The sequence below is a fragment of the Chrysemys picta genome, chromosome 1 (assembly GCF_011386835.1).
Source record: "Chrysemys picta bellii isolate R12L10 chromosome 1, ASM1138683v2, whole genome shotgun sequence".
Taxonomy (NCBI): domain Eukaryota; kingdom Metazoa; phylum Chordata; order Testudines; family Emydidae; genus Chrysemys; species Chrysemys picta.
In genome coordinates this window covers 201,103,096-201,118,094 of record NC_088791.1, presented here as the reverse complement: position 1 = coordinate 201,118,094, position 14,999 = coordinate 201,103,096, and the positions used below count along the sequence as shown (strand labels likewise).

Sequence of the window (14,999 nt, the reverse complement as noted above, 5' to 3'; positions counted from 1 at the left end):
ACAGATTAAAGAAAAAATAAACGTGTGAGGGCGATGGAGGTGACCCCCGCCTTCCGGGGATTTTCTCTCGCTCATCTTTTGCACTTTCCCTCTGTGCTCCCGTGGGCTGGGCTCACCCCCAGCGATCAGAAAGGTGGGCTGGAGACTCCCCGCTCCTGCCGGGACACCCGCGGTCTAGGCGCTTTCTAGAGGGGAGTTGTGCGACCTGCCCCACCCCGTGTGTGCGCAGAGCCACGTGGCTACCCCCGGGAGCCCCAGCGCCGGCAAGTCCGCCTGTCACGGGCTGCCGGGGGCCCGAATTACTTATCGCAACCCAGCGCAGGGGCCGCTGAGCCCGGGGCGGTGGCTCCTGACCGCGCAGCCCGACTCCGGCCCCGCTTTCACTGACGAGGGGATGCTCAGGCACAGCCCCGCGGCTGTCGCCTCCTTCAGCCCGGGGCGCGCGCGGGGGGGGGGGGCGCAGTAGGGAGTCTCCCTAGAGGAGCCCAGCTACTGCTCCCGCGGGCCAGGCGGAGGCTGCTGCCGGGGAGACCGTCTAGCATCGCAAGCGGCGTCCTCCGCACGCCCCCCCGGGCTCCCCCGCCAGCGCGCGGGGCCGGAGACGCACCGCTCCCGCGGAGGGAGCCATGATTATCCGGCGGTGCCAGAGCGAACCACGCCCTACGCCCAGCCCCGGGGGGAGGGGCGGCTCTTCAACAACTGCTGCCCCCCGCCCCCGCATCGCCGCCGGGGCGGGCCCCAGGCCCCTTAGCGGGAGGGGCCCCGGTGTACGCTCTACCCCGCGAGCTAGAAACGCTCCCAGCTCCAAAGGAGCGGAACCCCCCGCCCCCCAACCTGCCGCTCCCCACCGTGCTCCCCCCTTATTATTTAATGAATGCACACAAACTTGCTGTGCCTGAGTAACTGACAAAGCTCTCTGACTGACGAGACGTTGTACCAATAGCAAGCAGGTTCCCCACCAAATCCTGCCCCCTGGACATCCCCTTGACCAATGACATGATGGCAGTTATGGGGCGGGCACAGAGAGCGCCAACCAAGCTGGAGCGCAGTGGTGGAAGAGCGCTATGACTGACGTAAGTCAACAAAGGTCACGTGCAGCGCTGGGGAGGCGGCGATTGGCTGGACGGACCCGGGCGGGCGGGGGGGCAAGGGGGTCACGGTGGCGGCGTGGGGTTCGCTGTGTGACACAATTACAACAACTTTGTGCAGCTGCTGGGGAAGTTTGTACAGGCAACAAATACACCCTGCGCGGGCGGGCGGGGGGACCCTGTCACCCCGACTCCACTCACCCCGCGCCGCCGGGGCCAGCAGCGCAGCAGCGATGTAAACACGGCTCCGCCGCCATCGCCGCCTGCAGCCGCCGCCGCAGCCTCCTCCTCTTCCTCCTCCCCCCGAGCCTCCAGCGCTGGGGCGCTCTTCCCCCTCCCTCCTCCTCCGAGCTGCGGGGCTTCCCCCCGCCTCCCTCCCCCTCCCTGCCGGCTGTTGTTGTTGTAATAAAAGTTGTGGTGTGTGTGTCGGGCGCCCCGCCCCGCCCGGCACTGGGGGGCGTTGGGGGCGCGCCGGGGGGGCGGTTGTGATTGTGAGTTAATTACGCTGCGTTTCCATGAAATCGTGCGGAGTGTCGCTCGCCGCCGCTGCCGCCGCCTCTGCTGCTCCTTTCGGTGATGAGGAAAAGAAAATGGCGGCGGGGAAAGCGAACGGCCAGAGCGAGGAGGACTTCGCCAGCCTGACAGCCGAGGAGAGAGCAGCCCTCTCCGGCCTCGACAGGTACCCGCGCCCCCCCCCCGCCTCCGTATCCCGCCGCTCTCCCCTCCCCGCCGCGGCGCCCCGCTCGGGCAGGGCCAGGGCGCCCGTCTCCGTGCGGGGCTTGTGCGGGCTCCCGGCCGGCCGCGCTCTGTCAGCGAGCCCGTGCGGGGGCTTCTCCCTGACTAACGCTGCGCCTTGTGCTTCTCTCCCCCTCCCGCTCCCCCTCCGCAGCCGAGTCTTCGGGTTTCTGAGGCTTCATGAAGATGGCGCCAGAACGAAGGCCTTGCTGTTAAAGGTAAGAGGATGGGGGGAGGAGGGAGCCAGCCCAGCCCCGCCACCCCTCCCCCCGAGCCTGCACGGCGTGTGTGTGCGCGTGGGCATGGGGTGGCACCGCCACAGCCCGGGGGGAGAGACGCGCTGGGGTACTGCGCTCCCCCCTGGCCTACGGGCTCGCCCCTCGCCTCTCTCCTGGGGCTCCGTGTGTGTTAGGAGCCCTCCCCCGCCCCGCCGGGCACATACAGCCCGGAGCTGCCCCCCGAGCGCACGTACAGCCCGGGGAGCGGGCACGGAGCGCGGCCTGCGGCTTCTCTCAGGCACTTTCTGGGGCTTGCTCAGCACTGGGACGGAAAGTGCCTGCGCGTCAGGCCGGAGTCTCCGGCTCTGGAGCAAGCGGCGAGGAGCGCGGGGTGGCCCGGGAGGGGGGTGTGAGGCGCTGCTGACGTTGGTTTCCCTCGGACCCTCCCTAGTGATTTTAACCCCGTTTGTATTGGGCTCAGGTTGCGCGCTCCCTGCCAAATCCCAGCCCCCGGGCCTGCGCCCCTCACCCCGCTGTTGGCTGGAGTGGCGGAAACGCGGCCTCTTGGGTTGGGATCGCTCTAGTGCGGGAGTTGTGTGTCGCTTCGGAGTCAGTCGCTAAGTGACTTGTTTGTTCGCTGGATCCAGCTGCCTCAAATGTGTAACTTGTAGCGGAGTGACTCCCCGGCTGCCCCGCTCCTGCGCTGCTCCCAGGGAATGGCACAGTCTAGAGCCTGCCTAGTCTTTATACGTACACGTTTGTTTCTGTGAAAAGTTGTTGGCCCTGTCATTTAGTTAAGTAATGGCTGCTCCTGTCGGCCCAAGATGGCCGGACAGGGAGGAGAAAGAGAAAGGGGAGGGGGGAGGTAAACAGGGAAATAAATAGTAGGAATGAATATACACATAGGCTGAAATGTGTAGCCCCCCACTGTGGTTAAGGCAAACTCTCTTGCGCATTGCAAGATTCTTCTCGTTGCTTTCCTAACATAGAATACAGCGTTTGCAGAGCTGGCATAATCCTTATCAACCTGTAGCACATTTAGCTCCCCATCCACAAGCTAGTGACAAAGGCTGTGCAGCTGGAGTATCTGTCAGTTTGTATCTTAAGACTGAAAACAGGAGGAAAACATTTGTGTACAAAATAATTCGAACCCATTAATAGATAGCCCCGTTGCAGCAATAGATATTGAGCTATTTCATATTCCTCTGGTTTCTACTTCGGATTTAGTAGCTTTGCATTTGACACTTCTCTCATCCTATTGTGTCCATGCTGGATGCGAATGTTTTTACATGAATATGTCCTTTCCATTATTCTTGTCTGATTTTGAAACCATACTTCCAAGTGTCTTGAATTCAGTATTTTAGGCCTCAATATAGGGTAAATTTCTTTCTGGCATAATGGCAAAGCTTAATATTAGAATTTTTTCAAAAACATTTTTCTTTGAGCTTATGTTTTACAAAATAAGGTTTTGCTTGTTGCTTATGAGTTTAAAGTTATTTACAAACTTTTGAATATATCTATAAAATGGGAGCATGACATCAAATCACTTAAATCTTTATTTTAATTGACATCTAATATGTAGATGTTATAATAGGAACCTTTAAATAGTACTGAGAATCACTAGAAACTGACTTTGAGGTGGAGTTTGAGAACACTTAAAAAAAAAATTAGGATGTTTATGCTATTCCTTGCAGGTCTCTTGCAACTTCAGTACATTACCTTGTAGTTTGTGTTTTGTGAAATCAAGTAGTAAAGCAAATTCAGTTCTAACCGCTGAGATTTGATTCTTACCATCCTGTGTACTTGTATTTTAAATTGATGAATTTAATGTTTAGTGTTTATATGGCAATATGTCTGATACAATAATGTAATGTGGTATATTTTGTGACTTTTGAAGCAGACTTCTACAAATGCATTAGATGTTACCCTTTTATTATGTGAACACATGCAGTCTGTAAAATTAATATAAATAGGCAAATATCCCAATCTTCTATCTGAATTTTCCTGGTAACATTTTCTGGCTCTGCATACTGGAAATATGTAAGATGCAGGTTACCTTGTGAAATGATTTCTGACTAAAATTTGTCATTTAGAAATGACAAATCAAGAGGAGAATTTGGAGAGTAAAAGAATCAGAATGTTACTATTCAATACAAAGTATTTGGCAAGAAATTCATGCAAAAAAGTTTCGTTCTATTTACAAATTTAGCTTGTGTTACTTCAAGATTGTTTAAGTTACTGTCCTAGCATGATTCAAAGTTAATACAGTTTAAGATGCACTACTTATGCTCTGGTCACTTCTCGCATGTGAAGCTTACATATATACTCTTAGATCTCGCCCTGCACTGGGAGGGATTTAGGCTGGATGACGGAACAGGTCATCAACATTTGATAGGTAATTTTTTATTGCTAGAAGTGACATAACAGCCATATATTTTGCTGTAACCTGCAATTCTGTTGTACTGTTCTTGGAGTTTGTGCATGAAAGAACAATAGCTAACAAAACTCCTAGACTCTCTAGTTATGAAATCCTATCTGCATAATTCAGAATTCACTAGCCAAAACATTAAGGACTCTGTTGTGCTGTTTACTCAGTCACACATTGGGAGAAGCGTGGAGTCATACTGTTTCAGGAGGAGTTCAAGGAGGAATTGTCTTAGAGTATATCTACATGGCTTTTAAAAACCACAGCTGGCCCGTGCCAGCTAACTCGGGCTTGGGCTAAGGGGCTGTTTAATTGTGGTGTAGATGTTCGGGCTGGCACTGGAATCCAGGTTCTAGGGACCCCTGTGAGGTGGGAGGTTCCCAGAGCACGGGCTGCAGAGCCCAAACTCTACACTGCAGTTAAACAGTCCCTTATTCTGAGTCAACTGGCACAGTCCAGCTGCGGGTGTCTAATTGCAGTGTAGACATACCCTTAGAGGCAGAATTCTTAGTGATGTTCCCATTCATAGAAGGTGGTTGCAATGTGACTACCCCTTCTGTGTCTGGCAAGCTCTACTGGCTAGAGTGCGAAGAAGGTTAGGATCATGGTCCTACTTATTTCTGATCGCCTCCCTGAGACTAAAAAAATTCTCAAAGGAAAGGGGGAAGACAGTCCTGTGTTCCACCTTGGAGGGAGTTTACTCCTTTCTCCCTCTGAGCACTTGCTGAGAATAAGGATTATAGTCTGACACGAGAGGTCCTGTCTTGTAAGGTGGTAATGCTCTGTAGGATGTGTCATTGTAGAATGAATTTCATTGGGTGCTGCCCTCACAGTTAACAAATCAGAATGGTGTGTATATTATAACATTGGACCCACACACCTTGTGTTGTGTGGCATATTGAAAGTCTAGTCTAGAGAAGATGCATGTTATGTCACTGAACAATGTATTGCATGCATTATAGACTGGACAAAATTGAAACTTTGATGTATTACGTAATTGTGTATTTTGGCATTATTGTGTGGTGATATAAAACTGAAGAATCACTGTTTTCAAAACTTTCAACTTTATTTTGCAACAATGAATCCTGAAAATATTAGTTTGGAAGGTGTGCTTTCAATCTCTGCGATTAGTATGGCTTTTTATGGGGGGGGAGAGCCTGGGCATAGGATGGAAGGCTCTTGTATCCTAATTGAAATGCTGAGATCCTCGTTACTGGTGCACTGAAACCAGTTTTATAGGAAATATCTCTCAGCTGTTCACTAGGTCATACATGAAGGTGCAAAAGGCACTCTTTGGTATCTTGATGTCTCCAGTAGTTTGAATACATCTGATACTTTCCTTCCCTTGTTCCTGCTTTTCTCAGGTAGTGAAGGCTTAAAAAAATGCTTGGAGGAGAAGGGAAGAGTTATAATATTGGAACTAGATTGCAAGGGGAGCCCTTCTTAATGTTCTTGTGGTATTTAGTCAAAGTTGACATTTATTCCTTGTGACAAACCTTCATTTAATAAAATGTAATTGTTTGGCTTTTGTATTAGAATTCTGCAGCTTATGTAATATATTGGGTTCAGGACTGTTACTAACTCCCCTATTCATTGAGTCTAATCAATTTGGAATATACTGTTCAAAATCAAACATGTTATTATTTAAAGACAGGCAACTTTGAAGTCTGATTAAAAAAATAAAAGTAGTTTCATATACTACATATGTGCTTCAGTCTCCTTCACAAGTTTTATACAATTTCTATTATGAAAGAGTTTGCATCTCCCCTGTTGTGAAGACGCCCCACGCAAACAGGGAAAATAATTAAGTAGCTATGTGCAGTGCTATCAAATGCACAAAACACAATATTCTTTCCCTGTGCTGATCTTTCCATTATTCTTATGTTAGGTGTTACTTGTAGCAGTGTGTTTACAAATATTTTACTGCCAGTGTGAATTAAGTTGACTGTATCCCTTTAATGCTGGCTGTCAATTTTCTGCTAACATATAATTCAGCATCCTTATTTTTAAATTATAGCAGAGTGCTTGAAAAGTAGTTAAGGAAAATATTTTAGTAGAAAAAGCTAAGTGTAGTACAGTGACGTATTTTTGAGCCTTTTAAAAAATCCTTTGGATTAATTTGTTTTCACCGGAACAGAAGTGAAACATTTGCTTTAAAATAATTACACTGCTTGTCTAATATAATGGCAGTGCTGGGAGCAGGGGAACTTGGGTATTGGTACCATGAGACTTGTGTAAAAGTGCTCTAAAAAGGGGGTGGTGTAATCCATGCTCTGTAAATTATTACTGAGCGGTTGCTTCATAGATCACGTTAATAAATTCCAAATTTGCCTTATGTTTATTAAAATCAATTGTCTAACATGCTTATATGAATGTGGAGGAAGGTGAAGCAAGTTACAATTTTGCAAGCAGTACCATACCTGGAAACTTGAGTTGCTGGTCTTGTTTTGAAGTATCTTGAAGTAGAGCAGTTTGAAATAAAATCCTACAAAATTTCTTAGATATTGGAAGCGGGTGTATGGATTTCAGATTGGTTGGTTGTCTTTCTGTATTCCATGTCTGCTTGAGCTTAAAGGCATAGATTTTTGAAAAAGCCCCAGTGGAAGAAATGGTTGAATACGTTCCATTATTCCTGGTTGTACAGTATTCTATTTTAAAACATTTTTTAAAAATAAGTGTGTGTGTGTGTGTGTACACACACACTTTTACTTAAAGGGTGCAGTATTCCTCTGTCATGTTTGTAGGTCTGATGCTTCATCTGTTACAAAATATTTACTTATTCAGCAAATCAGTGTTGTTAGCTCTCAAGGTTTGTGCATGTTCAAAAAGTTTTAGTACTTGATGTAGCATAACTAGTGTTTGAATTTCAGCCAGATTTCTTGTCATCTATCCAGAGAGGCATTATGGACATTAGTGTGGAATAATATAAATAAGATACTCTAGCTCATTTTTGTAGCTTTCCAAATGTCATATGGTATGAGTATTGCTGTTACAGTAGTGCCTAGAGACTGCGACAGATTTTGAGGGTGGGGGCATTGTGCCAGCTGATATGCATATACTACTCCTGGGGGCATTCTGCGCCAAAAAATTAAATTCTGTGCACAATATTTTAGAATTCTGCAAATTTTATTTGTCAAAATAACACTACCAAAATAATTGAAACTGGTGTGATTATGTAATTTATTTAAAAATACCTGTCAGCAAGTATGTCTGAGCAGTGAGTTAAAGAAACCCCTAGGACAACTTGCTTCCTGTTTCTCTGCCACTTTCTACCCTCCGGAGCCCTCCCGGGGTGCCAGACACTCATACCCCTTCCCCCCAGCCCAGACATTCACTCCCCCTGCGCCCATCTGAGACCAGCTGCGGCCCCCCCGCTCCAGCCAGACACTCACACCCTCTAACCCCTAGGACCAGGAATCCAGAGGGGGAGACAGCCTGATGTTGGGTCCTCGGCTTACACAGAGTTTCCTGTGCGCTGCTGCCTCTTTCCTTCAGGGCGTGCTGGGAACCTTCCAGCTCCTGCCCCATGTCTTCTGTTTGCGAGCTGGGCTCTGCCAGGTCCAGTGGCCCCTAGTAGTGGGCAACATCTCTGCAGCCCATTTGTGTGGGTGGCAGGGATGGTAATTCTGCGTGCACAACATTAATTTCTGCAAAATTCTGCATTGCGCAGTGGCACAGAATTTCCCAAGGAGTAATATACATAATGCAGTACTTACCCTGAAATCTTTTTCTAAAAGAGATGCTGTGGTTCAAACAGGAATTATTTTGAGGAAGTTCTACAGCCTGTTATGCAGGAGGTCAGACTAGATCAGTGGTTCTGAAGCCGTGGACTGCTTCCTGCCCAATCAGCACATAGCTGTGTCCCGTGTGACCTCTTCAGGGCCATATAGGATGCGGGCCACATAACACAGAGAGCTGCATATACGGCCCACAATGGTAAATAGGTTGAGAATCACTCGACTAGATGATTATATTGGTATCTTCTGGCCTTAAAATCTATGAACATTTTACATTGAAAATAGATATGCCAGGCGAGGATAGTGGGAGGGGAAGAAATGGAAGTAGTATCATTTAACAGATGATGAGTTGAAGCACAGTGAGAGTAGGTAACTTTTCTGAGGTCACACAGGAAATGTGTGGCAAAGATGGAAATAAAACCCAGGTATGTTGAATTCCAGCCCGGTATCATAACCATAATGCTTCCTTCCTTTGAGCTGTGTTTAGGTGTATTCATGATACTAATGGAGTCTGGCTTTAAAGGAGGAGAAATACAAAACAGTCCATGTAAAATCTCAAATATATTTCTGAAATTCTTAAATGTGCTATCTATCTATCTAATCTCTCTCTCTCTCTCTCTCTAATCTATTTATCTAAAAAAATAACCAAATGGTGCAGAGTTTGTCTATCTTCATCTTGGATGATGTTGTTAACTGACTTGTGTCTTTGCCATTTGTGGGTAAATGTGGTCACTTGACTCTCGTGAGCCTTTGTATGGTCCTCTTATTCCAGACTTGGAAGGGACCTCAGGAGGTCATCTAGTCCAACCCCCTGCTCAAAGCAGGACCAATCCCCAGATCCCTAAATGGTTCCCTCAAGGATTGAACTCACAACCCTGGATTTAGCAGGCCAATGCTCAAACCACTGAGCTATCCCTCCCCCATTGATGTGAACTTGTTAGGCATATTACTTTTCAGTAGCAAGGCTACAAATATGTGTTATGCATGTCTTCTGAAATGAGTGCTGATAGTATGGTCTGAAAAGTTCATTCATATATTCAAAATATGGCACTTATTAAATAGAAAATATTCTAGACATGTTTAAAGACTTGGGGTTATCCTTTGCATTTCTCTGCTTGTAAAGCCATTTGCTTTACTTAATCAGTTTTACAAAGATTGGGGGAAGCCATAAAAACAGATTTTTTTTTTCTTTCTTTCTACCGTGTTATGATTTTAAGGTCTGATATCTCAGGACCTTCCAGGACTGTAAGCATGTGCTGTAACCCACTGGCAGTCTGTATCCCATAGGAAATTTACACCATTGAAAAGGTTAAATTCCCATTTCCAGCCCTAAAAAAATCACAAAGTATCCACTTTTAAACATTGGTTCATTGCTGATTGTTACTGGTCCTAGGCAACAAGTAGATGCAACTTTGGGAAATTCTGCAGTTGTGAGGCTGAAGGGAAGAGGAAATGCTTATCTGATAGATTGTGAATAGTTTTAAAACAACCATTTTATTTTTAACAGACTTGGGGCATTACACTAAGTGCTGATGAGATGAATTAGTGGATAGAGGGCAGGTGAGGCTATCAAAGGTGTTAAAGTTGTTGAACCAGGTGATACCTTTTTCTCTCTTTTTGAAAATATGTTAATGGTCTACCATTATCACATGGATTCATACTCACAGTACACCTCTACCCCGATAAAACACGACCCGATATAACACGAATTCTGATATAACGCGGTAAAGCAGTGCTCCGGGGGGGGGGAGGGGGGGCTGTGCACTCCGGCGGATCAAAGCAAGTTCGATATAACATGGTTTCACCTATAATGCAGTAAGATTTTTTGGCTCCCGAGGACAGCGTTGTATCGAGGTAGTGGTGTATTTATCCCCCATATATTGTATCTGCATGGTTCCTATCCCCTCCTACCCTTCAAATGTTGATTTTGTTTCTTCTCTAAACTACAATGAATATTACCCTTTCTTTTGTTTAGGTTCTGGAATTGTGGTGTTTTGATTAGAAAAATTGGAATATCATGTCTAATTTCTTACTTTAAATAATATTTAAATGACACTTGCTCAGTGAACCTTGGCGTGCTGCTAGTGTTTTTCAGGCAGCCAGCTAGTCAAATGATCCAAAGGAGAAACTTTTATAAATGTAGATTAATAGTACCCTCCTAATTAGCAGAATACTCATTTGTATCTTTTAGAATAATTGAAATACTGTCCTTGGTTCCATGTGTGCAGCCTGAAGAAGGGTGGTGGGGTTGTATCGGTGTCACACTAAGCGCATAAATTGGCCTGCAGAATGTTTACTGTTACGGTAAGAGAGAGGTGCTGTACTCTGAGCCCAGTTTTACTTCGTAGGCCTCAGACGTTTGGGGTGGTGGGAGGAAGTATATAATTTTTATTTTTTTTTACATAAAAGGAACAAACAGTCTAGAACTAGACACAATAAACAAGGAGCAATGCAATGTCATTTTAAAATCAGTTTTTGAATAGAGGCCTTAACCTAGAAAATTTTGGAGGATCATTCTGCTTGAAGACTTAAATATATCAAGTATTTGTTTAAGGCCCTATCAACAGTTGTTACTTTTATCTGAGACTTTAAGTTTTATGCCTTTAAAATCAAGTATGTCTGCATAGTGGACTGATGTTTTTTATATTGGATACTATTTTCTCTCTTTAGAGGGAATGATATAAGAACATCTCCACTTATAAACAGGCTACTAAATTAATGAACAGGAAAAGCCCCTAAGCATACTTTGGGGTGTTAAACAATATTCTTGCACTGATGATAGTGCACAACATTCTCTGTTCTCATTTTTTGCATTAGTGATTAACAGAACTGTTTTGACACAAGAATTTTAAAGAAAAATATTTAATCTTGTATCTATAATTAATTCTGTAACAAGATCATAGGGGACATCTTGTGCATTCAATATGTGGAATTAAGAGCTAGTGTATATAGTTGTAAGAGAAATGACTTGGTTTTTATGAACTGATATGTCTAGAATGATGTGTATCAGCATTTTCGTTTTCTTTATGGTCATATGTTAAGAACTATTGTTGAAGTGGCTCTGCATATAAGACCAAATGCCTTCTCCAAGAACTTTGTTTGCAGGACTGAATCACTATCCAAAATAAGTTTAATATTCTGTTCTAGATCAAATTAAACAGTGAATAAATTTTTCATGGAATTTCAGATAGTATTTTGGGAATTGAGATGCTCTTTAGGTTTTTAAAATATTGTTTAAAATTTGTCAAAAGATGCATAATGGCATCCACTATAGAAACACTAGACCTTTTCTGTAGTCATGTAGACCTGCATCTTTTAAACTGAAAAAGTTAGTGAAGATGGTTACTAAAAGCTCTATATTTTATAGTCTGTCAGGCTTGAAAAGCTCACTTGCCCAAGAATTTGTATCACCTTAGTGAGTTGGGACTAATGAGCAGAGCTTCTGGCTCACTTCCCTCTGAAGGCAGGGGACAAGCCTGGGAACACAAGCTGTCCAGGTGCTGCTGCACATTGAAGAGGAGTGCCACTGCCCTTTTTTATGGACGAGAAGTGGGAACTGGGATATTTGGGCTGTCTTAGGAGGCATGGGAGAGATGCAGCGCCTGAGCAAGTTGGCGGGGAGGAGGGAGAGTGTACAGCAAAAGGTGCCAGAATGACTTTCAGTACAGACTCCTCAGTGTGTCTCTTGTGTACCTGCCCATGTTTCATACTGCTGTGGAGAAGAACTGGCTCTAGAGGGGAAGGAACACACATGGAAGGGCCTAAGCTGAATGCAGTGTGGCCTGCATTTGGAGCTACTGTTAGCTGAACCTAGGCCTCCCTCTGCTTTGTGGGAAGGAAGAGGAGAGTGGATGGAGTCTCTCTGCCTTCCAGGAAGGAATTGGGGGAGAAGATCCTACTGAGGAGAGGAAGAAATCCCCCTGTGAGAAGTATCAACAGACAAGAGAGGCTGAAATGGAGTTATTTTGCAAAATGGATGGGGAGGGGGGTGTCATAGGGAGGGGAAGAAAGCATGGAAGAGATTGGTGCTGTACACCTTTACAGGTTGCTGGCCTCCTGCCTTCTTGCTGTCTGAGTTAGTTAACTTGCCTGCAGTGTTGTTCCCTACCTCAGTAGGTGCATTGGCAAGATTAATAAGAACAAAGTATACATACATAACAAGATTAGGAGGGGCAGAAGAAAAGATGGATGGGAGATAGTGGAGTTGTGTGTGGAACACCACGAAGGGGGAGGTAGGGAAGTCATTCATTTTGCCCTGGACCCTATAAATCCTGAATATAGCATGGCTGATGTCATTTTTCTCCTGCCCCTGAAGCAAGAGAGCAAGCCTAAGAGCAGAGCAACTGAGGGACAACTGCTCTTAAGAGGAAAGGATGGAGGCAAAATAAAGCAGGCTAAATGCTGCTGCTGTTTTTTAAGAGTGAAGTTGGAGCAGAGCAGCTCAGGTGTTGCTGCCCTTCTGGATGGAAGGGAAAGCCAAGGAAAAGAAAATGTCAGGCTCTTTTGTTAAACTTGGAGGGTGGGGGAAGGTCAATATAGGGGTTTAGGTGGTTATGATATGAGGTGGGTGAAAGAGGAAAGGACTAAGTAGATTTTAAATGTGCAATTGGGATTTTTATAGGGGAGAAGGAAGGAGAGCCAGAAAATACAGTGGAATAGATTAATAGGTGGAAAACAGATCACAATGGAGAAGCGGGGGAGGAGAGAAGGAAAACTGAATACCACACACACAGCAATGCTGAAAGATGCCACATGATCTGTAATAGGCCAGAAAAGAAGAGGAAAGAAATTATAACAGTACAACAGTTAGCTATATTTGTTGAAGATTTGTTAAATAGAAGTGCCCCAATTAAATATATTAAATATAGAAAAGAATAAACCGTATGCAGCTTCTGTTCTTAATATTTCATGGTTTTGGGCTTTGGTATGAAAGGAGTCAGCTAGGTATTTTTCATCTGTATATTAGGCTGTCCTCAGACTTATGAGGGTTGGAAATATTTCAAGCATGAAACTTTGTATTTCTGAAACCTTAATGTTTGAATGTTGAATTTCCCAAAGGAAAGGGAATATAAGATTGATAAAGAGGAGCTACTCACGTTTTAAAGATGACTTGCAAAGGAGAGGAAAAAATTAGATTTCTGTCCTTTTGTGCTATATTATGATGCACAAAGCCTGACATTTTTAAAAAATTGCTTGTTTTTATAAGTTCAAGTCTTTGCGTTACAAGAGTGAATAAAGGAAAAAAATGCATATAATTTTACACTTGTAAGTTTCTGAAAAATTCCTGCATAAGAAGCTGATGTTGAAACTTGGTTGTCAGAGTGAAGGTTACTGTCCTGCCATGAATTCAAAACGGATTAAGAGAAGTCAGCAGGAATAAGTTACCTATTCTTTAAAAGTTGCTTTAAGAATCTGAAATCCAAGAAATTGTATATGTACAAACATCAAACACTGGACACTAGAAATGTATGTGTAAACCGACCTCCTCTGAGGTCTTAAACAGAACCCCCACAATGCACCTTTGGTATAGTAGTGCACAATTTTTAGTCAGATGGCTATAGGTCTGGTGAAATTAGTCTGGGGGGGAAAGGGAGAGAAGTGTACCAAAACTTGGGTCATAATGAAAGCCTAGTCCTTATCTTAACTACAGAGGTGACCTGGCAGAGGAGGTTAATAGTAAAAATTTGAATGCTTATTTTGCTTAGTCATGGGTAGTAGGGATTGTGAGGAACTTCAGGAAACTCTGACACCTTCATAATGTAACGGCCGCAATGATACGGGATTGCATAATTAGACTATCAGAATCCATAAGTAAAAGTGGCAGGCACAAGTAAGGATATGTGTTCAACCTTAAAAGAGCCACTTAAAAAATAACTTTCAGGTACTAAACATGTCAAACGACAAAAACTAGCAGGGGACTTGAAGTTGACACTGTCCCTTTTTACACTTTGCATTTCTTGCTTCCAGTGCAGACAACCAAGATCTTCCAGGGAAAGCCCAGGTGTGACAGACTGAATTCACTCTATCCTCATCTTTCTGATAGCAAAGCCAGAGAAACCCTGCCCCCAATACATTGGGATTTACTACTTTTGGGGAATCCCCATAACAGATAAGTAGGAATTTTCCAGCACTGAGAAACCACAGCTATTGTAGGGTGTGAGTAAGCCAATGTACAGACTCACCAGCTAGGGAAAGAAAAATAAATCCCACCTATAGGACATTTCACATCCTTTTCTCGGGGCTTTTTTTTTTTCTTTTTTTCCCCTTAAAAACAACTCAAAACCAGAACACATCAAATTCAGACTAGTGGGTAATAATTACCTGAGGCCTTTCCAGCTTCAACCAGTTGGGAGGAGAGAGGACATACCCTTACCTATTGCAATGGTTTTCAGCCTTTTTTTTTTTTTCCCCATGTGCGGACCAGTAAAACATGGCAGTATGGACCCTTTTCAAAATCTTAGACATAGTCTGCAGACCCCCAGGATCTGCGGACCACAGGTTGAAAACCACTGCCCTATCACAACCTCTTTTGCACTGGGGAGAGATGCCTCTCACCTGGCCCTGAGCTGCTGCGGCAAGAGAGGGCTGCGGGGAGTCCGTTCTCTCTCTCTCCCCACCGCAGCTCGCACCCAAATCCTCTGCCCCAGTCCTGAGCCCCCTCCTGAACCCCTCATCCCTGGCCTCACCCCGGAGCCCTCATGCCCTGCACCCAACCCTCTGCTCCAGCCCAGAGCCCCCTCCTGCACCCTGAACCCCTCATCCCCAGCCCACCCCAGTCTGCACCCCCAGCCAGAAC

General features: G+C 45.2%; 1 protein-coding gene across 10 annotated transcripts in view; it reads left to right on the top strand.

The window, feature by feature from the left end:
- The first annotated feature begins 1,143 nt into the window (after nucleotides 1-1,143).
- KDM6A (lysine demethylase 6A) overlaps nucleotides 1,144-14,999 on the top strand; it is a 294,383-nt gene continuing 280,527 nt past the window's right edge. For 7 of the 10 annotated variants that reach the window (XM_065578489.1, XM_005301784.5, XM_024107563.3 and 4 more), the window contains exons 1-2: nucleotides 1,456-1,767; nucleotides 1,978-2,041. In XM_065578489.1, coding sequence (XP_065434561.1) covers nucleotides 1,604-1,767; nucleotides 1,978-2,041 — 228 coding nt within the window. In that variant the 5' untranslated portion in view covers nucleotides 1,456-1,603. Of the gene's footprint in view, nucleotides 1,768-1,977; nucleotides 2,042-14,999 lie in introns of those variants that run through there. The other 3 variants (XM_005301785.5, XM_024107564.3, XM_065578506.1) reach the window with 3 other exon arrangements.